The sequence below is a fragment of the Heterodontus francisci genome, chromosome 30, assembly GCF_036365525.1.
Source record: "Heterodontus francisci isolate sHetFra1 chromosome 30, sHetFra1.hap1, whole genome shotgun sequence".
In the NCBI taxonomy this organism is placed as follows: domain Eukaryota; kingdom Metazoa; phylum Chordata; class Chondrichthyes; order Heterodontiformes; family Heterodontidae; genus Heterodontus; species Heterodontus francisci.
This window is the reverse complement of record NC_090400.1, coordinates 4,618,345-4,644,615: the sequence shown is the minus strand read 5'-3', so window position 1 is coordinate 4,644,615 and position 26,271 is coordinate 4,618,345. Positions and strand designations below refer to the sequence as shown.

Here is a 26,271-nt window from a genome sequence, read left to right as displayed (position 1 = left end):
TGCTGGAGTTGTGGATAGTGTGGAAGGCTGTTGTAGGTTGCAAAGGGACATTGACAGGATGCAGAGCTGGGCTGAGAAGTGGCACAGCCAAAGACTTGCAGGTTGATAGGTAAATTGGCCATTGTAAATTGCCCCTAGTGTAGGTAGGTGGTAAGAGAATGGTGGGAATGTGGTAGGGAATATGGGATTAATGTAGGATTAGTATAAATGGGTGGTTGTTGGTCGGCACAGACTCGGTGGGCCGAAGGGCCTGTTTCAGCACTGTATCTCTCTATGACTGTAATCCTTCTACCAATTATTTTAAATCTATGCCTCCTGTTAATGGAGATATTAACAATAATAATGGAAATAATAATAATGGATATATATGATGAAAAGCGGTGAAGTTAGTAGTGAGTCCTGCCGAACCCCACTGGAACCAGCCTCCCAGTCACAAAACCCTCGTTGATCCTACCCTTTGCTTCCTGCCACTGAGTGAATCCAAATTGTCACTTTCCCTCAGATCCTATGAGCTTTTACTTTTTGGGTCATGTAGGATCTTGGCAAAAGGCTTTGCTAAAATCCATGTAGACTACAACAAACACGCTACCCTCATTGATTTGTTACCTCCCCAAAAAATTCAATCAAGTCCGTCAGACACAACCGAGGGAATTTCATGCTCTCCCCTGCAGCAGGTTTGAAAGTGGGGAGAGCGTGTAATTGGGTGAGATGGTGGTGGGGAGGGACCCCACCACCTTCCCCCCTCTGGCAAAATTAAATCCAGGGCAGGAAGACCTGTGAACGGCCTTGCCGCCCTGCCGACAATTGAGCCCGTTATGTGGGCAATTCTTTTGGGCCTCCTTATCTCGAGAGACAATGGATACGCGCCTGGAGGTGGTCAGTGGTTTGTGAAGCAGCGCCTGGAGTGGCTATAAAGGCCAATTCTGGAGTGACAGGCTCTTCCACAGGTGCTGCAGAGAAATTTGTTTGTTGGGGCTGTTGCACAGTTGGCTCTCCCCTTGCGCCTCTGTCTTTTTTCCTGCCAACTACTAAGTCTCTTCGACTCGCCACATTTTAGCCCTGTCTTTATGGCTGCCCGCCAGCTCTGGCGAATGCTGGCAACTGACTCCCACGACTTGTGATCAATGTCACACGATTTCATGTCGCGTTTGCAGACGTCTTTATAACGGAGACATGGACGGCCGGTGGGTCTGATACCAGTGGCGAGCTCGCTGTACAATGTGTCTTTGGGGATCCTGCCATCTTCCATGCGGCTCACATGGCCAAGCCATCTCAAGCGCCGCTGACTCAGTAGTGTGTATAAGCTGGGGGTGTTGGCCGCTTCAAGGACTTCTGTGTTGGAGATATAGTCCTGCCACCTGATGCCAAGTATTCTCCGAAGGCAGCGAAGATGGAATGAATTGAGACGTCGCTCTTGGCTGGCATACGTTGTCCAGGCCTCGCTGCCGTAGAGCAAGGTACTGAGGACACAGGCCTGATACACTCGGACTTTTGTGTTCCGTGTCAGTGCGCCATTTTCCCACACTCTCTTGGCCAGTCTGGACATAGCAGTGGAAGCCTTACCCATGCGCTTGTTGATTTCTGCATCTAGAGACAGGTTACTGGTGATAGTTGAGCCTAGGTAGGTGAACTCTTGAACCACTTCCAGAGCGTGGTCGCCAATATTGATGGATGGAGCATTTCTGACATCCTGCCCCATGATGTTCGTTTTCTTGAGGCTGATGGTTAGGCCAAATTCATTGCAGGCAGACGCAAACCTGTCGATGAGACTCTGCAGGCATTCTTCAGTGTGAGATGTTAAAGCAGCATCGTCAGCAAAGAGGAGTTCTCTGATGAGGACTTTCCGTACTTTGGACTTCGCTCTTAGACGGGCAAGGTTGAACAACCTGCCCCCTGATCTTGTGTGGAGGAAAATTCCTTCTTCAGAGGATTTGAACGCATGTGAAAGCAGCAGGGAGAAGAAAATCCCAAAAAGTGTGGGTGCGAGAACACAGCCCTGTTTCACACCACTCAGGATAGGAAAGGGCTCTGATGAGGAGCCACCATGTTGAATTGTGCCTTTCATATTGTCATGGAATGAGGTGATGATACTTAGTAGCAATTGTGGGCAATTAATGCTCAGTTAAGGGCCTCATTCTGCTGCCGCCACAATTAGCCCAGTGGCGGGCAGGCCTGTTGCCACACAAGGAATACGGCAAGAAAAACCATGTGGGTTGCTAGCTTGCCAGCTCTGGGGTGGGGGTGGGACCGTTGTTAAAAGGCACTTAGTGTCTGAACGAGGGATCCGGCATCGGGAAGGGGGAGGGCCCACTGAGAGCCACTTCCCTGCACTTGCTGCTGACCTTCCCTACATCCCCCTTTCCCGTGACCCCCCCCCGACCCCGCTAGACTTCTCCCACCCTGACCTACCTGTGGCCTGGGTCCAGCACTGTTCCTAGGCCTCTGGTGGGTGGTCCACCGGGAGCAGCCACCGCCACTGCAGTGGTGCCACCCAGTTAAAGAGCTGCCAGTCTTTGATTGGCTGGCGGGTCTCAGGACAGGACCTCCACCCGTGGGGTCCTTCATCCCATGGGGGGGCTCACTGCTGTCCACTTAACTGCCTTATTGGCACTTGATTAGGCGGGCCTCCCACAGAAGGGGCGACGTGGGGTTCTCGGCAGCGGTTTTGTCAGAGATTGAGACCCCATCGTCCGATAAAATCCCGGCCAACATTTCCTTAACAATTCTATGCTGATTGTCCTTGATTAATCTGTGCCTTTCTAAATGATGATTTATACTGGCCCTCAGAATTTTTTCAAAGATGGTAAACCCCTTAATATTTCCTCTCTCACTATGTTTATCCCATCCAATATTTCATATTCCTCCTCCTTAACTACAAGGCCTGCAACGTCCCCCTCTTCTGTGAAGACCGATGCTAAGTATTGACTAAGAGCCATGTCCATGTCTTCTACCTCCGTGCACAAGTCAATCAGCCCAACTCTTTCCTTAGTTAACCGCTTGCTCTTTATGCACTTATAAAACATCTTTGGGTGCAGTTCCGAAGAAGGGTCACTGACCCGAAACGTTAACTCTGCTTCTCTTTCCACAGATGCTGCCAGACCTGCTGAGTGAATCCAGCATTTCTTGTTTTTGTTTCAGATTTCCAGCATCCGCAGTATTTTGCTTTTATTTGGGTTTTCCTTGATTTGACTTGCCAATACTTTTTCATGCCCTCTCTTTGCTTTCCTAATTTCCCTTCTAATTTCACCCCTGCACTTTCTATACTCCTCTCGGATTTCTGCAGTATTCAGTTCTTGGTATCTGATATAAGCTTCCCTGTTGTGCCTTATCCCACCCTGTATGCTCCTTGGCATTCAGGAAGCTCAAGATTTGGAAGTCCCCTTTTGTCTTAGTGGGAACATATTTGCTCTGACCCCTCTTTATCTCTTCCTTGAATGCCTCCATTGCTTTAACACTGATTTATCTTCAAGTAACTGTTTCCAGTTTTGCCAAATCACATCTCAGCTCAGTAAAATTGTCCTTTCCCCAGTTAAGGACTTTTATTCCTGGTCTATCTTTGTCTTTTTCTATAGTTATTTTAAATCTAACTGAATTAGGATCACTTCCTCCAAAATTTTCTCCCATTGATTCCCCTTCCATCTGACCAACGTCACTCCTTAAACTAAGTCCAGAACTGCCCCTTCTCTTGTTGGGCTTGTTACATACTGGCTAAAAAAAATCTCCTGAATGCACTTTGAGTTCTGCACCCTTTTACACCCATTCTATCCAAGTTAATATTAGACTACTTGAAATCCTGCACTATTACTGCCCTATTGTCTTTGCACATCTCAGCAATTTGCCTACCTTTTTGCTCTTCTATCTCCCTCTGACTGTTTGAGGGTCGATAGTAGACTCCCAGTAATGTGATTGCCCTTTTTTGTTCTTCAGTTCAACCCATATGGCCTCATTTGATGATTCTTCTAGCATATCAATCCTCCTCACAGCTGTAATTATTTCTTTAATCAATATCGTGAGCCCCTTCCTTTTTATGCCCCTCTCTATCCCCTCTGAAAACGCCTGTTAGCAGGAATGGTGAGCTGCCATTTCCACCTTTCTTTAAGCCATGTTTCAGTAATAGCTATGATATCATGCTCCCAAGTGTCTATCTGTACCCTAAGCTCATCTGCCTTATTCACTAGGCTCCTTACATTGAAGCATACACCACAGATCACTGAATAGCTCCTTTGTTGTCTATTTTCTAGCTGTTGTTTCCTCTGTCTTCCACACTCACTTACTAACTTTTGGCCTTCCATTTCCAGCTTTGCTGCAGCCACACTCTTCCTCCAGCACAAACACTGGCAAAGGAGGGCAAACACACTCAAGTGGTGGCATGGAAAGAGTAAGATGCAGTTACGCTATAGTAATCAAGGATTCAATAGCAGGGAAATAGAAAGGTAATGGTAAGCCACAGCTGGGAGTTCTGAATGATGTATTGGTTCACAGGTGTCAGACATTGACCTGGAAGATACCCCTCTTTTTACAATGCAACATTCAGTTTACACTAAATTTGTTGGTGTAGTTTCTCCATTTTCCACGGTGTTTATTAAATGCAAAATTTGTAGTTCAAAAACTTTTCTTTCCTATGACTTCAAACTGTAATCAAGTGCCAAACCAAACTAATCAGGAGTATCAATAGTGTCAAATGAAACACAAACTTACGAGTCGAGCTTGTTTTTGTTTTGTCTTTTGGCAACAAATAGGTTATTGTCTTTTTCGTCCTGTAAATATCAAATACGGTACATAAATCAACACACTGCTGATAACTGTGATACTATAAAATAAGGAAATGGCAGACATGTTGAATAATTAATTTGTGTCAGAATTTACAGTGGAGCAAGAGGATAACATTCCGGACATCCCAAAGAAACTAATATTGAATCATGGACAGGGATTCACCAAAATTAACATAAACTAATATTGAATCGGGACAGGGACTCACCAAAATTAACATAAGCAAAATAACTGTATTGAAGAAAATAACGGTACTAAAGAGTGACAAATCCCCAGGAACAGATGGTTTCCCCTCGCGATTTTAAAGGAAGTGGGTGAGAACACTATAGATGCCCTAACTGTAATCTTCCAAATTCTCTCAGTTCAGGAACCGTACCTGTAGCTTGGAAAATCATGCACGTCACTCTGGTAACAGCTGTTATCGGGAAATTACTAGAGCCTATAAATAAGTGGCTGAACACCTTGAAATTTTTCAGCTGATCAGCGAGAGCCAGTGTGGATTGATAAAAGATCAGTCATGCCTGACAAACCTGATTGAATTTTTGAAAAGGTGACTAATGGATGTGGATGGGGAATGTATATGGATGTTATTTATATGGACTTCCAGAAGGCTTTCACGAAAGTCCCTGTAAGAGATTGTTAGCTAAAGTCAAACCTCATGAAATTGAGGGCAAATTTTTGACTTGGTTAGGAAATTGGCTGAGTGACAGAACGGAGTAGGGGTAATGAGCAGTAACTGTAATCCGTAGGATGGGACTAGTGGTTTCCAGTAAGAATCTGTGTTGTGGCCTCAACTATTCAACATAATTATTAACGGTTTAGATAGAGAGCCACATATCCAAGTTTGCCAATGATACAAAGATTGTAGGCAGTGTAAAGGAAGTATAAAATTAAAAAGGAATGTTAATAAGCAAGGGACAAAACTGTGGCAAATGGTTTTTAACATAGGCAAGTGTGAGTTCACCTTCTTTGGACCTAAAAAGGATAAATCAGAGTACTTTCGAAATGGTGAAAAGCTAAAAGCAGTGACGACCCAAAGGTACTTAGGTGTCCATGCATATAGGCTGTTGAAATGGAATAGACAGATATAAAAATAATCAAAAGGACAATGGAATGTTTGCCTTCATATCTGGAGAATACAAGGAGTTGAAGTCATGTCACATACAAACCCTGGTTAGACTACACCTGAGGTAGTGTGCTCAGTTCTGGGCACGCACCTTAGGAAGGATAGATTGGCCTTGAAGGCAGTGCAGTGTCAATTTAGTAGAACAATACGTGGACTCCAAAGATTAAATTACAAGGAGACATTACACAAAATAGGGTTGTATTTCCTTTGATTGAAGTTTTCAAACTATTAAGGAGAACTGATAGGGTAGATAGAAAGAAACCATCTCCGCTGGTTGGAGAATCTAGGACTAGGGAGCATGCCTTAAAGATTAGAGCCAGGCTTTTCAGCAGTGAAGTTAGGAAACATTCTTACATTCAAAGGGTGGTAAGTTTGGAACTCTCTTCCACAAACGATAGTTGAGATCAATTGTTAATTTTAAACCTGAGATTTACAAACTTTTGCTCATCAAAGATATTTAGGGATATGGAGTTAGGTCGCAGATCAGACATGATCTCATTCAATGGCAGAACAGGCTTGAGGGACTAAATGGCCTGCTCCTGTTCCTATATTCCTAGCACTAGTGCCATGTTTGTGTTGGGTTCAGGTGCCTAACCTGAGCTGTCTCCCGTTGGGCAAGCAATAAGCAGAGGCTCGGTGGGGAAATCTGTCTCCATATTGTGTATGTACAGCCATGCTGGTTAACCAAAGGAGCAGTGGCAGAGGAGGGCTGTCCACCTGTCTACTCAGATACAAGGGATGAGGTGATTGAAGGGGAGTAAAGTGATTCTATATCATAGTAACATGAGAACCCTGCAGGATTGTTTTCATTCCTATATCCCAAGCTTTTGTGGAGAGCAAAGAAGGGTTTGTGATCCACTACGGCCTGCCTCTCAACCATAGCTTTGAAAGCTCCAATTGGCACAGCATTCACAGCCTTTTTGGAGCGAGCATTCCAGATTTCCAGTACACTTTGTGTGAAAACGTGCTTACTGATTTCCCACCTGAGAAATCAGAGAGAGAGAGAGAGAGCTGTCCGCATCCACAGAATGCAGGATTCCCATAGTTGCAAGGAATAATTAATAAAACAGGTATGGTATTCAAAGTACCGTATGACAATCCCCTTTCAATCTATTATAATCCAGCTAGTGTGCAGTGCCAATCACCTTGTCCTGTGTATCAATGCCAGATACCCAGGAAACCTCATAACCAAACTGTACTCTGCTGTGGTCAGACCTTGAGCACTGTGTCCAGTTCCAGTCAAACCTTGAACACCTGGCGCAATAAGGAGACATTCAAGAGTTGGAGGCTGCAAAGAAGAACCATGAGGCTGCTCCCCAGGGCCAGAGGTCGAGTTATGAGGAAAGAGCAAACAAACATCAGATTTTCAGCCTGTAAAGGAGCATCTTATAGAGGTTAGGGAGATAGTTAAGGAAATCCTCTCCACACAGAGTGAGCAATGTATGGAACAGGCTTCCAGATGAAATAAGATGGGTTGAACAGCCTTCAACAACTATTTCTACCTTGTGATCTTGCAAAGAATTTGGATAAAAAGGGGCTAATATTCATCCCTGTCTTCTTCTTCTCTTCTTCTTTGGCCTCCTTGTCTTGAGAGACAATGGATAAGCGCCTGGAGGTGGTCAGTTATTTGTGGAGCAGCGCCTGGAGTGGCTACAAAGGCCAATTCTAGAGTGACAGACTCTTCCACAGGTGCTGCAAATAAAATTGGTTGTCGGGGCTGTTACACAGTTGGCTCTCCCCTTGCGCTTCTGTCTTTTTCCTGCCAACTGCTAAGTCTCTACGACTCGCCACTCTTTAGCCACACCTTTATGGCTGTCCGCCATAGGCAACTGACTCCCACGACTTGTGACCAATGGCACAGGACATCATGTCGCGTTTGCAGACGTCTTTAAAGCAGAGACATGGATGGCTGTGGGTCTGATACCAGTGACGAGCTCGCTGTACAATGTGTCCTTGGGGATCCTGCCATCTTCCATGCGGCTCACACGGCCAAGCCATCTCAAGCGCCGTTGGCTCAGTAGGGTGTATATGCTGGGGATGTTGGACGCCTCGAGGACTTCTGCATTGGAGACACGGTCCTGCCACCTGATGCCAAGGATTCTCCGGAGGCAGCGAAGATGGAATGAATTGAGACGTTGCTCTTGGCTGACATACGTTGTCCAGGCCTCGCTGCTGTAGAGCAAGGTACTGAGGACACAGGCTTGATACACTCGGACTTTTGTGTTCCGTGTCAGTGCGCCATTTTCCCACACTCTCTTGGCCAGTCTGGACATAGCAGCGGACGCCTTTCCCATGCGCTTGTTGATTTCTGCATCGAGAGACAGGTTACTGGTGATAGTTGAGCCTAGGTAGGTGAACTCTTGAACCACTTCCAAAGCGATATTGATGGATGGAGCATTTCTGATGTCCTGTCCCATGATGTTTGTTTTCTTGAGGCTGATAGTTAGGCCAAATTCGTTGCAGGCAGCCGCAATCCTGTCTATGAGTCTCTGCAGACACTCTTCTGTGTGGGATGTTACTGCAGCATCGTCAGCAAAGAGGAATTCCCTGATGAGGACTTTCCGTACTTTGGTCTACGCTCTTAGACGGGCAAGGTTGAACAACCTGCCACCTGATCTTGTGTGGAGGAAAATTCCTTCTTCTGAAGACTTGAACGCATGTGAGAGCAGCAGGGGAAAGAAGATCCCAAACAGTGTAGGTGCGAGAACACAGCCCTGTTTCACGCCACTCAGGATAGGCAAGGGGTCTGATGAGGCACCGCTATGCTGAATTGTGCCTTTCATATTGTCATGGAATGAGGTGATGATACTTGGTAGCTTTGGTGGACATCCGATCTTTGTCAGTAGTTTGAAGAGACCACGTCTGCTGACAAGGTCAAAGACTTTGGTGAGATCTATGAAAGCAACATAGAGGGGCATCTGTTGTTCATGGCATTTCTCCTGTAGCTGGCGAAGGGAGAACAGCATGTCAATGGTGGATCTCTCTGCTCGAAAGCCATACTGAGGGTAGACACGCTCAGCCAGCTTCTGGAGCCTGTTTAAAACAACTCGAGCGAAGACTTTCCCCACGGTGCTGAGCAGGGAGATTCCACGGTAGTTGTTGCAGTCACCGCGGTCACCCTTGTTCTTATAGAGGGTGTTGATATTGGCATCGCGCATGTCCTGTGGTACTGCTCCCTTGTCCCAGCACAGGCAAAGCAGTCATGGAGTGCTGAGAGTATAGCAGGCTTGGCACTTTTGATTATTTCAGGGGTAATGCCGTCCTTCCCAGGGGCTTTTCCACTGGCTAGAGAATCAATGGCATCACTGAGTTCCGATTTTGTTGGCTGTTCGTCCAGCTCATCCATAACTGGCAGAGACTGGGCTGCATTGAGGGCAGTCTCAGTGACAGCATTTTCCCTGGAGTACAGTTCTAGGTAGTGCTCCACCCATCGGTCCATTTGCTTGCGTTGGTCAGTGATCGTGTCCCCTGATTTAGACTTGAGGGGGGCGATCTTCCTGATGGTTGGCCCAAAAGCTCTCTTAATGCCATCATACATTCCTCTGATGTTTCTGGTGTTGGAGGCCAGCTGAATACCACTGCACAGGTGTTGCCAGTAGTCATGTGCGCAGCGCCTGGCTGTTATTTGTGCAGCGCTTCTGGCTACTTTAAGAGCTACGGATGTTAACTTGCTGGGGGCTTTCTTGTAGTTCAACAGTGCAGTGCGCTTAGTGGCTATGACAGGTTCCAGCTCTTCAAAGTGAGATTGAAACCAGTCTGCATTCTGCTTCTCATGTTTGCCATAGGTGCTCATTGCTGTATTCAGGTAGAAATGGGGACAGTAGCTGGCTGAAAATTGTGCACAATAGTAACTGCTCAAAACAGGTAGCAGTCTACTTAAGATCAGAGCAATATTGGTGTTCCTTTAGATGAATACATGCTTCAACCAGTAGAATTGAGCATTGGGTGGCTAAATCAGCAGTCATTAAAGGACTCTAAGTGTGAAAAAATAGCTGTGCCACTAGCTTTTATGAGGCCAGGTGAGGTATTCATGTTCCTCCTGTTCCAAACCACTCACAGTCCCTCCGTTGCCTCATTGGATTGTTTCTATTATCAGAGATGTGTTAACAGGGAACTTAGAAAATCATCAAATGATTAGGCAGAGTGAACACTGATTTCTGAAATAGAAATGGAGTTTGACAAATCTGTTAGTTTTTTGAGACTGTAACTAATAGAATGAATAAGAGGATGTAGTGTATTTGGATTTACAAAAAGCATTCAGTAAGGTGCCACATAAGAGGTTATTGCACAAAATTAGAGCTCATGGGATTGGGGGTAATATATCAGTATGGATTGGGGATCGGTTATGAGGGAGGAAACAGAGTGTAGGAATAAATGGGTCATTTTCAGGTTGACAGGCTGTAATGAGTGGGGTATTGCAAAGATCAGTGCTTCGGCCTCAGCTATTTACAACCTATATCAATGATGTAAATGAGGCGATTGAGTGTATAATATCCTAGTTTACTCACAATACAAAGCTCGATGGGAGAGTAAGCAGTGAGGAGGACGAAAAGAGGCTGCAGAGGGATAAAGACAGGTTGAGTGATTCTTCTCAAGAGGAAAGAATCCCATATTCTTCCATGGGATGTGGGAGCCGCTGGTAAGGCTAGAATTTTTTGCCCAACCCTAATTACCCTTCACAACTGAGTGGCTTGATAGGCCATTTCAGAGGGAAGTTAAGAGTCAGCCACATTGCTGTGGGTCAAGAGTTACATGTAGGCCAGACCAGATAAGGATGGCAGATTTCCTTCCCTAAAAGATTTGAGTGAACCAGATGGGTTTTTACAACAATCAATGATCGTTTCATGGCACCATTACTGAGACAAGCTTTCAATTCCAGATTTTTATTAATTAATTGAATTAAAATTCCATCAGCTGCCATGTTGGGATTTGAACCTGTGACCACATGATATTAGCCTGGACCTCTGGATTACTAGTTCAATGACATTACTACTACGCCACCATCTCCCCAAGAGTGGGAAAGGGCGTGACAGATGGAGTACAATATGGAGATGTGTGGAATTACCCACTTTGGTAGGAGAAATTATAAAACACAATAATTTTTAAATGGTGACTGACTGGGAATTATTTTTTTATTCGTTTGTGGGATATGGGCATCGCTGGCTAGGCCAGCATTTGTTGCCCATCCCTAAATGCCCTTGAACTAAGTGGTTTGCTAGGCTATTTCAGAGGGCATTTTAAGAGTCAACCACATTGCTGTGGGTCTGGAGTCACATGTAGGCCAGACCAGGTAAGGACAGCAGATTTCTTTCCCTCTAGGACATTAGTGAAACATATGGGTTTTTACAACAATAGACAATAGTTTCATGGTCATCATTAGGCTAGCTTTTAATTCCAGATTTATTAATTGAATTCAAATTTCACCATCTGCCATGGTGGGATTCAAACCCATGTCTCCAGAGCATTGTTGGTATTCAGAGAGACCTGGGTGATCTTGTACACAAATCGCAGAAAGTTAACATGCAAGGATAGCAGGCAATTAGGAAAGCAAATGGTATGTTAGCCTTTATTACAAAGGGATTTGAGTATAAGATAAAGAAGTCTTACTGTAATTATACAGAGCCTTGGTACCTGGCATACTATGTACAGCTTTGGTCTCCTTACCTAAGGAAGGATATACATGCCTTAGAGGGAATGCAACAAAGGTTCACTAGACTGATTTCTGGGATGACAGGATTTTCCTATGACAAGTGATTGAGTAGGCCTGGCCAATATTCCCTAGAATTTAGAAGAATGAGAGGTAATCTACTTGAAACATATGAAACTCTTAAGGGATTTGACAGGGTAAATGCTGGGGAGATGTTTCATCCGGCTGGGGAGGCTAGACGAGGGGTCACAGTTTCAGAATAAGGGGGCAGCCATTTAAGGAATGAGGTGAGGAGAAACTTCTTCACTAAGGGTTGTGAATCTTTGGAATTCTGCACCCCGGATAGCTGTGGATGCTCAGTCATTGAGTAAATTGAAGACAGAGATCAATACATTGGGTACTCATGAAATTAAGCGATATGGGGCTAGTGCAGGAAGATGGAGTTGAGGTCGAAGATCATCCATGATCTTACTTAATGGTGGAGCAGACACGAAGGGCCAAATGGCCTATTTCAGCTCCTATTTTTATGTTCTTACCTCTTTCCTCCCCCTTTTAATTACTTGACTTGACTACGTGGAGAAGTCATTGGATTTCCTGATCCCTCCTGATTGGCAAGTTCACAGTCAGTGCTCTTCCAGCACTGACAGCTCATCATAATTATTATAATGAGGCCTGACCATGAAAATTTGTTAGGCCTTGCATCTATTTCATCAGGTGAATGGATGGAGTGATCAAACCCTAATGGAACTGGACATACAGAAATTTATCTCCAGGACTCTAAGAATCTCCAAATTATTCCTTATGTTGTAGCCAGAGAACAGATTCATGAACCTATGAAACTTATTGTGCTGTGTGATTTAATTCCTTGTTCTGTGTGATTTAATTCCAACAATAAATTTACATTAGTATTTTAGCCTGAGCTACATATTATGTATTAATTTGAAAAGATCAAGAGTATAGGGCAGTATCCTATATTACTGCCAGTGTATCTACGAATAGTAATAGGATTTATTGGTTGAAGTCAATGGAAATAATAATGAAGCATAATGTAAAACAGCTTCTGATTTGCTTTTACCTAATTTGCTTTATCACACAAAGTCAAAATTACCTTCATAAAGTATAGAAGGTGCAGTTATGCTTGGAAAAAGGGTCTTTTGTGGTGAGCACAACCAAATGGCATATTGGGAAGGTAGCTTGAATCCTGATATATAGAATGTGTTGGTAGAAGCCATAAAACTCTAACTACATAAGGATCGAAAGGAAGATCGGGCGAGGTGTATAAAGGACAGCTGATCCGCTATCGCCAACATGGGAGGCGATCAAGGAGAGCATCAAAAGGTTCTTTATATTCAAAGGTGTTCAGAGGGCGAGAGAGAGACAGAGGGAAATGTCCCGACTCCAGAAAAGTATGCAAAATCTGCTCCGGCTGCAGTCGATGGGGGTCGAGGTCAAGGAGGACCTCCAAGAGGTGAAGAGTCAGCATGCCTCGCTCTTTGCCACAGAGGCTTCCAAGATCATCTTCCGGTCCAGAGTCCGCTCCATTGAGCAGGATGAGACGTGCTCGCGTTACTTCTTCCAAAAGGTACACAGAGAGAGCTCTGTTATCAGCAGCCTGAAGGAAGAGGATGGCTCAGTAACGTCTTCACAGTCTGACATACTAAAGATCAGCAAATCCTTTTATGCTGGGCTGTATGACGTGAAGCCTACAGACAGCAGAGCCTCCCAGTCCTTCCTGTCATCTATCACAGAGATCTTAGATGACAGCATGAGGGAGAGACTGGACAAGCCGCTAACCCTGGATGAGCTGACAAAGCCCATGAAGTCCTTCGAGACGAGTAAAACTCCCAGAAGCGATGGCTTACCGGTGGAGTTGTACTCAGCCCTGTGGGACTGGGTCGGCCCAGACCTGCTGGAAGTATACGAGAGTATGCTCCTGGCCGGCAGCATGTCAGAATCCATGAGGAAAGGCATCATCACCCTCATCTACAAGCGGAAGGGGGAGAGGGCAGAAAGCAGAAATTGGCAGCCCATCTCACTGCTTAATGTTGGCTACAAGATTCTGTCAAAAGTCATAGCCAGTCGAGTCAAGTCTGCTCTGGAGTTGATGATCCACCCCGATCAGACCTGTACTGTACCCGGCAGGAAGATCTCTGATAGTCTCGCGCTACTCAGGGATACGGTCGCCTTTGCACGGGACAGGAGGGTGGACACCTGCCTCATCAGCCTGGACCAGGAGAAGGCTTTTGACAGGATATCGCACACCTACATGATGGACGTGCTCTCCAAAATGGGGTTTGGGGAGGGAATCTGCAATTGGATCAAACTGCTCTACACAAACATCAGTAGCGCAGTCTCAATCAATGGGTGGGAATTGGAAGGTTTCCCGATCCAATCTGGAGTCAGACAGGGATGTCCTTTCTCCCCTGTCTTGTTTGTTTGCTGTATTGACCCTAACCCTAACCCTTTGCTGAGTCTATTAGGAAGGATGCGAGAATAAGAGGGGTGACAATCCCAGGCAGTGGAGGCACCCAGGTTAAAACCTCCCTGTACATGGATGGTGTCACTGTCTTCTGCTCGGATCCGCTGTCTGTGCGCAGACAGATGAGCATCTGCGACCAGTTCGAACTGGCCTCGGGAGTCAAAGTTAACCATGGCAAGCGTGAGGCCATGTTCTTTGGGAACTGGGCTGACCAATCCTTTGTTCCCTTCACCATTAGGTCAGACTACCTGAAGGTGCTGTGGATATGGTTCAGAAGGGCTGGGGCGTGCACCAAAACCTGGAATGAGCGAGTCGCCAGGGTACAACACAAGCTGAGCATGTTTAGTTTAGTTTAGAGATACAGCACTGAAACAGGCCCTTCAGCCCACCAAGTCCGTGCCGACCATCAACCACCCATTTTTATACTAATCCTACACTAATCCCATATTCTGACCACATCCCCACCTGTCCCTTTATTTCCCTACCACCTACCTATACTAGGAGCAATTTATAATGGCCAATTTACCTATCAACCTACAAGTCTTTTGGCTTGTGGGAGGAAACCGGAGCACCCGGAGGAAACCCGCGCAGACACAGGGAGAACTTGCAAACTCCACACAGGCAGTACCCAGAATTGAACCCGGGTCGCTGGAGCTGTGAGGCTGCGGTGCTAACCACTGCACCACTGTGGGTGCAGCGATCTCTCTCCATTATGGTCATCAGATGAGAGGCGCTCACATTGTTGCTGTACGTGGCGCAGGTCTGGCCCATACCCCACTCCTGCACCGTGGCAGTCACCCGAGCCATTTTCCGCTTCATCTGGGGATCCAAAATGGACCGGGTCCGGAGGGACACGATGTTAAAACCTCTGGATAAGGGCGGGAAAAATGTACCCAACGTGGCCCTCATCCTGATTACCACCTTCGCTTGCGGCTGCATCAAGCTGTGTGTAGATCCCCAGTACACAAACACCAAGTGTCACTACGTGCTGAGGTTCTATCTGTCCCCGGTGTTGCGAAGGATGGGCCTGGTCACATTGCCGCGGAACGATCCATCCAGTTGGACCGTGCAGTACCACCTATCCTTTGTGGAAAAGTTTCTGCGGAAAAACGCCTTTGACCACCAATCCATGAGGCAGTGGTCTGCACGGAATGTCCTCAAGGCCCTACGGGAAAAGGAGATGGTGGATCCTGTCGGATGGTTCCCCGAGCAGACCGCCAAAGTCATTTGGCGGAATGCCTCATCACCAGAACTTTCAAACAAGCACCATGATGTAGCTTGGCTGGTGGTGAGAAGAGCCCTCCCCGTCAGATCCTTCCTGCACGCCTGGAGTCTCACCCCCTCCGCACAATGCCCACAAGGTGGCTGTGATGGGGAAGAGACGGTTGCCCACCTCCTTCTGGAATGTGTCTTTGCAAAGCAGGTGTGGAAAGAGATGCAGTGGTTTTTGTCGAGGTTCATCCCAAGCAGCTCTGTAACACAGGAGTCTGTGCTCTACGGGCTGTTCCCAGGGACGCACACCGAGGTAATCAACTGCTGCTGGAGGACCATCAACTTGGTGAAAGACGCCCTTTGGTCTGCCCGAAACCTGCTGGTTTTCCAGCGCAAATAGTTGTCCATGACGGAATGTTACAGACTGGCACATTCCAAGGTCCAGGTCTACGTGCCGAGGGACGCACTAAAGCTTGGGGCAGCCGCAGCAAAGGCTCAGTGGGGAAAGACCACTGTGTAAGGTCTCCCCCACCAAGCTGAACTGAGGGGCTGGATCAATGGGAAACCCCTCGGGCTATATCCAGCAAATATGGGTTTGCTGCAAAATGTACATGGCATGTAAAATGAAATGGAAGTGAGGCAACTCACTCCTGTATTGAAGGAAACTGATCTCCTTTGCACTCTTTGTATTGTTTGACTTTGTGCTGTTTGGAACTGTTTTGTCATGTATTTTTTTACAGATTTTTATGAATAAAGTATATTTTGGAAATAAAAATTTTTTAAAAAGCTATCGCCAACATAGCAGCCACTGAAGTTGAATTTCACTCCCATATAACGGACAGCTTCCCTTGACATATAAAGAGTTATAAAGAGAGATTGGATAGGTTGGGTCTGTTTTCCCTGGAGCGAAGGAGGCTGAGAGGGGACATGATAGAGGTATATAAAATGATGAGAGGCATAGATAGGGTAGATAGCTAGAGTCTGTTTCCCATGGTAGCGGTGACTAAAACTAGAGGGTATAGATTTAAGGTGAGAGGGAGGAGGTTTAAAGGGGATCAAAGGGGTAAATTTTTCACACAAAGAATAGTGGGTATCTGGAATGAGCTGCCAGAGGAGGTGGTGGAGGCAGGAACAGTAGCAACATTTAAGAGTCATAGAGTGATACAGCATTGAAACAGGCCCTTCGACCCACCGAGTCTGTGCCGACCATCAACCACCCATTTATACTAATTCTACATTAATCCCATATTCCCTACCACATCCCCACCATTCTCCTACCACATAGCTACACTAGGGGCAATTTACAATGGCCAATTTACCTATCAACCTGTAAGTCTTTGGTTGTGGGAGGAAACCGGAGCACCTGGCGGAAACCTACGCAGACACAGGGAGAACTTGCAAACTCCACACAGGCAGTACCCAGAACCGAACCTGGGTTGCTGGAGCTGTGAGGCTGTGGTGCTAACCACTGTGCCACTGTGTCCAGGCATCTGGACAGGGACTCAAGTGAATGAGCAAGGCATAGAAGGATATGGAATTAATGCAGGCAGGTGGGATTAGTATAGATAGGCATTACGGTCGGCATGGATGCGGTGGGCCAAAGGGCCTGTTTCTATGTTGTACGACTCTATGACTCTGTGACAGCACAACCAGCTTGTCATTGTATTGAGCTGATAACATTGCACTGGTGTGGTCTATACTCACGGGTGAGGAACCGGCAGGACCACATCATCAGAGCGGACCTGAAAGAAGTTCAGAATCCACTGGCAGCGAGAGATCTTGGGGGGCTGGTTGACCAGGGAATAGATGTAGTCAGAAAGAGTACTCTGCCTGTTCTCAGTGGCCTTGTGACCTTCCAACCATCTGGGAGCTGTGAAGTGCAGATACATGTATTACAGCTCAACAAAAAAAACTTGCATTTATATAGCACCTGTCACAACCTCAGGACGTTCCAAAACACTTTACAACCAATGAAGTACTTTTAAAGCATTGTCTCTGTTTTAATGTTTGAAAAGCAGCAGCTAATTTGCACATAGCAAGGTCCCACAAACAGCAATTTCACTCTGCTAAGAGCACATAATATTGTTATAATTTCACTCTGCACTAGTATATGTTAAATGTAAACACAAGGGCTGGTTCCCTGATTGGTTCTTGCTGGGATGAAGTGGAGCACTGTTCAGGAAATTATTGTGAATATTGGCTGTGAAATCATGGGAATATAGGAACATAGGAAATAGGAGCAGGAGTAGGCCATTCAGCCCCTTGAGCTTGCTCCACCATTCAACGAGATCATGGCTGATCTTCTACCTCAATGCCATTCTCCTGCACTAGCCCCATATCCCTTGATATCTTTAATATCCAGAAATCTATCAATCTCTGTCTTGAACATACTCAATGACTGAGCCTCCACACAGCCCTCTGGGGTAGAGAATTCCAAAGATTCAGCACCCTCTGAGTGAAGAAATTCCTCCTCATCTCAGTCATAAATGGCCTGCCCCTTATTCTGAAATTGTGTCCCCTGGTTCTAGACTCCCCAGCCAGGGAAAACATCCTTCCTGCGTCTACCCTGTTGAGCCCTGTAAGAATTTTGTATGCTTCAATGAAATCACCGGTTATTCTTTTAAACTCTAGAGAATACAGGCCCAGTCTCTTCAATCTTTCCTCATAAGACAAGCTCGCCATCCCAGGAATCAGTCTGATGAGCCTTTGTTGCACTCCCTCTATGACAAGTATATCCTTCCTTGGGTAAGGAGACCAAAACTGTTCACAATACTCCAGGTGCGGTCTCACCAAAGCTCTATACAACTGCAGCAAGATTTCTTTACTCCTGTACTCAAATCCTGTGACAATAAAGGCGAACATACTATTTGCCTTCCTAATTATTTGTTAAACCTGCATGTTAGCTTTCAGTGACTCAGGAACAAGAACTCCCAGGTCCCTTTGGACATCAGTACTTCCCAAACTCTCACCATTTAAGAAATATTCTGCATTTCCCTGCAAAATGGATAATTTCACATTTTTCCACATTATATTCCATCTGCCATGTTCTTGCCCACTCACTTAGCCTGTCTAAATCTCCCTGAAGCCTCTTTTCATCCTCCTCACAACTCACATTCTCACCTAGTTGGCTGTGAAATTTCAGGGAATGCTGGTTGTGAAGTAACAGGGAAATTACACAACATGTTTTGCTGGGAAATCAGGGAAAACACTGGCCATGAAATTTAGAATACTCGTCATAAAATTACAGAGAGCACAGGGCAGGAAATTAGGGGGAGTACTCACCAGAAAATTAGGTAAGCTACTAGGCAGGAAACGGAAGTGTGCTGGGTTGGAAATTGGGAGCACATTGGGCAGGAAATTGGGGAAATGGCTGATTTTGCACACCATCTGCCATTTAGGACTGCGCAGGTCCAGTTAGCACCCTCTTTCAATCACTCCCAGCTGAACATGCATTTGTTTGTACGAGGGTCCTCCCCCAACTTGCATTATTTAAAGGCAAACCATCCAAGGTGAGATGTTTTTGAATTACTTCTGCTAGTGCAATTTTTTTTTAGTTGTTCATGGGATGTGAACAGCCCATTTAAGGCCAGCACTTATTGCCAATCTCTAACTGCCCTTCAAAAGGTGGTGGTGAGCCACCTTATTTAGCCCTTACAGTCTATGTGGTGCAGGTACACCCACAGCAGCCGCTTGATCAGCACCCCATCCACAAACATTCACTCCCTCCACCACCAGTGGGAAAATGGATAATTGCAGGGTGGGGGGCCAGCAGTGGGGGGAGGTGGCGGGGTGGGGGGGGGAGTTCCAGGATTTTCACCCAGCGATAGGGAAAGAACGGTGATATCATTCCAAGTCAGGATGATGTGTGACTTGGAGGGGAACATGCAGGTGGTGGTATTCCCATGCATCGCTGCCCTTGTCCTCCTAGTTGGTAGAAGTCACGAGTTTGGAAGGTACTGTCATCGGATCCTTGGTGAGTTGCTGCAGTGCATCTTGTAGATGGTACACACTGCTGCCACTGTGCGTCGGTGCTGGAGGGAGTGAATGTTTGTAGATAGGGTGCTGATCAAGCAGCTGCTTTGTCCTGGATGGTGTTGAGCTTCTTGAGTGTTGTTGGAGCTGCACCCATCCAGGAAAGTGGAGAGTATTACATCACACTCCTGACTTGTGCCTTGTAGATGGTGGCAAGGTTCTGAGGAGTCAGGAGCTGAGTTACTCAATGCAGAATTCTCAGCCTCTGACCTGTTCCTGTAGCCACAGTATTTATATGGCTGGTCCAGTTAAGTTTCTGGTCAATGGTAACCTCAACACCATGGGTCACGGCAGGCGGGCCTGTAAAATTCAGCGGGGAGAGGCCAGACTCGATCCCCATCGAGAAGGTCCCACCACATATTACCAGCGGCGGGGGGATCTCATTTATTGGCTGTGGGGATGGTGGGAAGGGGTTGAGGGTCAAAGGGAACAAATGTCAGTGGCGGGGCGGTGGGGGGGGTGGGGAGTTCAGGATATCAATAAAAGTTTATTGTGGGGGGAGAGGACAATTTACATATAAATTACCCATTGGGGGTGGGAGATGGGATTTAGAGCTGAAATAAAATGTTATCTTTATTTCCCGGAGACTGGGACCTTTAAATATTAAAATGTTACTGAAGGGCTTAAAGCCCTTTAAAAATGGATGCGGCGCCTGTGCAGTGGCAGCGGACGCCGTTGCCGGGTACACTCCTCTACGTCATCGGGGGCGGCTGCTCTGCCCCCTCTATTTAAACGAGACCCCGCGTGTAATATCGTGGGGGCTCAGCAGCGGCACTTCCATGTCGGAAGGCCGCCGAGTCCAAAGCGTGGCACGCTAATAAAATTCAGCCCTTTGTGGCTGTCTTCACAGAAGAAGATACAGAAAATCTCCCAGAAATACTAGGCAACTAAAAGAAAGTAGTGTTAGTAAAGAGGTAGTACTCGAAAAATTAACTGGATTGAAGGTTGATAAATCCCCTGGACCAGATGAGCTACATCCCAGAGTATTGAAGGAGGTGACTTAAGAGATAGTGGATTCATTGGTGGTTATCTTTCAAAATTCCATAGATTCTGGAAAGGTTTCTGCAGACTGGAAAGTAGCAAATGTAACCCCACTATTTCAGAAGGGAGGGAGAGGGAGACTGGGGAACGACAGATCTGTTAATATAACGTCAGTAGTGGGAAAAATGTCAGAATCTAATATAAAGGATGTGATAAGTGGACACTTAGAAAATAATGTTAAAATTGGGAAAAGCCATCATGGATTTATGAAAGGGAAATCATGTTTGGCAAAGCTGTTGGAGTTTTTTGAGGATGTTACTTGTAGCATAGATAAAGGAGAACCAGTGGATGTGGTGTATTTGGATTGTCAGAAGGCTTTTGATAAGGTCCCACACAGGAGGTTGGTAAACAAAATTAGAGCACAGGGGATTGGGGGTAATATACTAGCATGGATTGAGAATTGGTTAAAGGACAGAAAACAGAGAGTAGGAATAAATGGGTCATTCTCAGGATGGTAGGCTGTTACTAGTGGGGTACAGCAAGGGTCAGTGCTGTTCACAATCTATATAAATGATTTGGATGTGGAGGCCAAATATAATATTTCCAAATTTGCTGATGGCACAAAACTGAGTAGGAATATAAGTTGTGAGGAGGATGCAAGGAGGCTTCAACGGGATTTGGACAGGCTAAGTGAATGGACATGAACATGGCAGATGGAATATAATGTGAATAAGTGTGAAGTTATTCACTATGGTAGAAAAACAGAAATGCTGAATATTTCTTAAATGGTGAGAAATTGGGAAGTGTTGATGTCCAAAGAGACCTGGGTATCCTTGTTCATGAATCACTAAAAGCTAGTATGCAGGTGCAGCAAGCAATTAGAAAGGCAAATGGTATGTTGGCCTTCATCGCAAGGGAATTGAGTACAGAAGTAAAGATGTATTGCTGCTATTGTATAGAGCCTTGGTGAGACTGCACCTGGAGTATTGTGTACAGTTTTGGTCTCCTTATCTAAGGAAGGACACACTTGCCATAGAAGGAGTGCAACAGAGGTTCATCAGACAAAAGGGCAGCACAGTGGCGCAGTGGTTAGCACCGCAGCCTCATAGCTTCAGCGACCCAGATTCGATTCTGGGTACTGCCTGTGTGGAGTTTGCAAGTTCTCCCTGTGTCTGCGTGGGTTTTCTCTGGGTGCTCCGGTTTCCTCCCACAGCCAAAGACTTGCAGGTTGATAGGTAAATTGGCCATTATAAATTGCCCCGAGTGTAGGTAGGTGGTAGTGAAATTGAGGGATGGTGGGGATGTGAGAGGGTAATGGAATTAATGTAGGATTAGTATAAATGGGTGGTTGATGGTCAGCACAGACTCGATGGGCCTGTTTCAGTGCCGTATCTCTAAATAAAAATAAAATCCTGAGATGGCAGGATTGTCATATGAGGAGAGATTGAGGAAACTGGGCCTGTATTCTCTAGAGTTTAGAAGAATGAGAGGTGATCTCATTGAAACATATAAAATTCTTACAGGTCGTGACAGGGTGGATGTGGATAGGATGTTTCCACTGGCTGGTGAGTCTAGAACAAGGAGACACAGTCTCAGAATAAGGGTTAGGCCATTTATGACCAAGATAAGGAGAATTTCTTCACTCAGAGTGTGTGGTGAAACTTCGGAATTCTCTACCCCAGCGGGCTGTGGAAGCTCAATCATTGAGCATGTTAAAGACAGAAATAAGTAGATATCTGGAGACAAGTGACATCAAGGGATATGGAGATAGTGCTTCACAATGAGTTACAACTTCCAAAATTGTCATGACCTACCTGGTAAATGTGGGAGAGTTCTGCTTTTGGAATCTATTTCTCCAGCTTCAATAGGAAACATCTCCTTCAGCATTTTCTAATAAAAGAGAAAAAAAACTACAAATGAAATTGGCAAGTAGAAAACATCAACTTATATTTATAGGGTGCCTTTAACATCGATAAAATTCCCAAAGTGCCTCACAGGGAGCATAAGGTAAGAAAATGGATCCTGAGGTGGATTTTAGGAGATGCGACCAAAAGCTTGACCAAAAGAGTGGATGCCTTTGTGATTAACAAATACAGCAGGCTGGTCCCAGGGAGCTCTAATGGCCACATGGGTATAGTCAATAACCCTTGCTCTCTAGGGAACCCAGGATGGTGCTGAAGGCCGCTGACTTTGCTGTCTGCTATCTATAGGTAAGTAGATGAAATCATTGGCACGACAAAAGAGGGCATTGAACACCTCTTTGATATACCTATGGGTTGCAGACTGTGATATGTCACATATGTTGCCTGTTGATGCCTGGAAGGCCCCGCTAGCAAAAAAACTGAGTGCAGCAGTGACCTTGAGGGCAACTGGCATGGGATTCCCATCGAACCCAAACGGTTGCAGGTCATGTCACAGGATCCTACAAATTTCTGTGACCATTTCACATGACATCATAGGCGTCTCTGACATTTGAAGGTAATTTTTCCTTGCCCTGAGGATGCGATGACATGCTATGCCTGACTGCGATAAGGCCATTCTTGGACATTTGGAGCATCTTCACCTTCTTCTTCTGTCTGTTGCTGGCATTCAGGCATCATAGTGAGGGAAAAGAGGCCGCCTTAGTCACTCCCTCTGCTCTTCTTCCCATGAGACAGGAGAACCATGTTGCTGATGCTTATCAAATAATGAAATAAGCATAGCATTCTACTTCAACCCTCTGTTGCCAGTCAGCTGAACCATCGAGACAATGAGCAGTTCATTTTTATGCGCCTTAAAATTGCAGCCAGGTGGAAATCCCACCCACTATCATTTGTTTCCTCCCACTCTCCTTGCAATCCTTGAGTGGCCACGTAGTTTGCATTATTGTTGAAGAAAATGGAACATGTACAATTTAGGGCAAGTCTCCCCACCTTCCAACCTCCTCCCACAACCTTCCTGCCTGCACCCATCACCTTTGACCCATCCAATGTAACCTTAAACCTTTCCTCTATTACCATTGAAACTGCCCCATTATCTAGTACAGTGTCAGAATCAATTTATTCATGCCATCCCTCCCCCTGTTCCTAACCCTGTTATCATTGACACACTGACTCCGACCCTTGATCCTCCTCAAATCCACCTTAATATTATTGCCGAGTCCCGTTCCCCTTCCAATGATGTTGTAGAATACCCAACCCCAAGTCTTGAACTTCACCTCTACAGAATCCAATTGCCCCCATTGACTGTAACCCTTCCCTCGGCCAGCCAGTGCCCTGAATTCACCCCACAGTTCCCAACGTTGACAGCACTCATCCCTCCCTTTAGCACCACCCCCCCCCCGCCCCCCTCCATGACCATCTGTTGACCGTAAAATTCAAATCCACCCACAGCCGCCCACATCCAGCATCAGCAGAAATAACAGCCACTATACAGCCTGGACACTCCACTCCTCCCTCCCCTGTTCCTCCATGTACACAGCCCCATGCCTTCACCGCCATCCTCTGAGAAGAATCATCCTTGCTGGTGCCGAGCCTGGAGGCAAACATCCATTCCAAAGTTGATGTTCGTTTTGCCGATGAGTTCAAAAAAGACTTAAATACACAAAACTGTTGCACGTTACTTTGAAACAAATGTGAACTGGGTGGCACAGGAATAGCGCTTGCTGTTCACTTAATCTGGCAGGTAGGATTTAATTGGAACAATGTGTAGGGTAATGAGTATTCATGGCGAGGAACCCCGGAACACACAACCACTCCGCGCCTTAATTTCAGTTAAAAATCCCTCTTCGGGAATCCGAAGAAAAAAACCTCCCGCCTAATTAAATCACCCCGCACGCCACACACTCTTGCAGGACCCATAAAATTCCACCCAATGAGTCCCATTCCCCCGCATTTTTCCTTGCAGCCCTGGGAATTTTTTCTCTTTAGATAATTATCCAATACTGTTTTGAAAACCATGATTGAATCTGTTTCCACCACATGCTCATTCACATTATGGTCACCACAGTCCCTTCTCTAATGGAACATCATTTCAAAGCCACTGAAACAGGAGAAATCTGCAGGGAAATCTTCAAAGTGCTATTTCTCAAAATGTCTGTGGCCCGTAGCTTTGGTATTTTCTGTACCTCACTCCACCAGTGCTGCCCCCTGATTTTACCATGACCACCACACTTCACTTTTCAGATCATGCCTTTATCAATGTCACATAACTTTCTTTAAATTGAAGGAACTGAGTATCATTCATTCAATAAGAGGACCAACACTGGTACAATGCAAACAGAGAGCACTAGAACCTTTCTACACAATCCATGAAATATGGAATCCATGCATATGTCCAGCAAAGATGGTGCTACAGATTCAGGAGGCAATGGTTAATATGAGCTTGCAGGAAGGAGTGGGGTGCCCTCATTTATCACAATGCTGTGTATCTCCCCACTCCCACAACGCGCTCCCTACTGACCACCACTCTCCCCAATTAAAGATGTAGATTCATGCTGGGATTTAGCTCCATGGGTATTGGCCACCCTGGTGCCTCAGTCATACAACATGCGTGAGCCTGGTTGGTGAGTGTTAATATGCTGTTTGTTCACAGGAAGTGGGGGTAGGTAAGGGTATCAAGGGATAAGAAGCAAAGGGGGGAAAACAGTGTTGACGTGCAGATCAACCAGGATCCAACTGAGTGGCGAAGCAAGCTCAAGGAGCTGAATCGTGTAGTCCTGTTCTAAATGTTCTCACAGGACAAATCATCACAGGTTCCTGATGATGCCCCCACGCAATGCTCACTAACATATGCTTTCTAACATAGAACTATAGAAAAGTTGCAGCACAGAAAGAGGCCATTCAGCCCATCATGTCTGCGCCAGCTAAAAATACTAGCCAACCAATCTAAACCACTTTCCAGCACCTGGTCCATAGTCTTGCAGGTTACAGCATTTCAGGTGCAGGTCCAGGTGCCTTTAATGAGTTGAGGGTTTCTGCCTCCACCACCGATCCGGGCAGTGAATTCCAGACGCCCACCATCCTCTGGGTGAAAAAGATTTTCTTCCCGTCCTCTCTAATCCTTCTACTAATCACTTTAAATCTGTACCCCCTGGTAATTGACCTCTCCGCCAGGGGAAACAGGTCCTTCCTGTCTACTCTATCTGGGCCCCTCATAATTTTGTACACCTCAATCAAGTCACCCCTCAGCCTCCTCTGTTCTAAGGAAAACAACCTTAGCCAATCCAATCTTTCCTCATAGCTGCAACTTTCAAGCCTGGCAACATTCTTGTAAATCTCCTCTTTACTCTCTTCAGAGTAATTATGTCCTTCCTGTAATGTGGTGACCAGAACTGTACGCAATACCCCAGCTGTGGCCTAACCAGTGTTTTATACAGTTCCAGCATTACATCCTTGCTTTTGTATTCTATACCTCGGCCAATAAAGGAAAGCATTCCATATACCTTCTTCACCATTTTATCTACCTGTCCTGCCACCTTCAGGGACCTGAGGACATGCACTCCAAGGTCTCTCACTTCTTCTACCCCTCTCAATATCCTCCCATCTATTGTGTATTCTCTTGCTTTGTTTGCCCTCTCCAAATACATTACCTCACACTTTTCTGGATTGAATTCCATTTGGCACTTTTCCACCCAGTCAACCAAACCATCATTCTGGAGTCTACAGCTATCCTCTTCACTATCAACTACACGGCCAAATTTCCCAATCATGCCTCCCACATTTAAGTCCAAATCATTAATATATACCAGAAACAGCAAGGGACCCAACACTGAGCCCTGTGGAATGCCACTGGAAACAGCTTTCCATTCACAAAAACATCCATCAACCATTACCCTTTAATAAAAGCAAAATACTGCAGATGCTGGAAATCTGAAACAAAAACAAGAAATGCTGGAATCACTCAGCAGGTCTGGCAGCATCTGTGGAAAGAGAAGCAGAGTTAACGTTTCGGGTCAGTGACCCTTCTTCGGAAGGGTCCGAAGAAGGGTCACTGACCCGAAACGTTAACTCTGCTTCTCTTTCCACAGATGCTGCCAGACCTGCT

The 26,271-nt window shown here is 45.8% G+C and overlaps 1 protein-coding gene across 1 annotated transcript in view; it reads right to left on the bottom strand.

Annotated features, from left to right (window-relative positions):
• Positions 1–26,271, bottom strand: part of ncf1 (neutrophil cytosolic factor 1) — a 106,485-nt gene that overhangs the window by 36,214 nt on the left and 44,000 nt on the right. The window contains exons 3-5 of the mRNA XM_068010043.1: positions 22,062–22,137; positions 16,939–17,104; positions 4,699–4,757 (exon numbers count right to left, since the gene is read on the bottom strand). Of these exons, the coding sequence (XP_067866144.1) occupies positions 4,699–4,757; positions 16,939–17,104; positions 22,062–22,137 (301 nt within the window). The remainder of the gene's footprint in view (positions 1–4,698; positions 4,758–16,938; positions 17,105–22,061; positions 22,138–26,271) is intronic.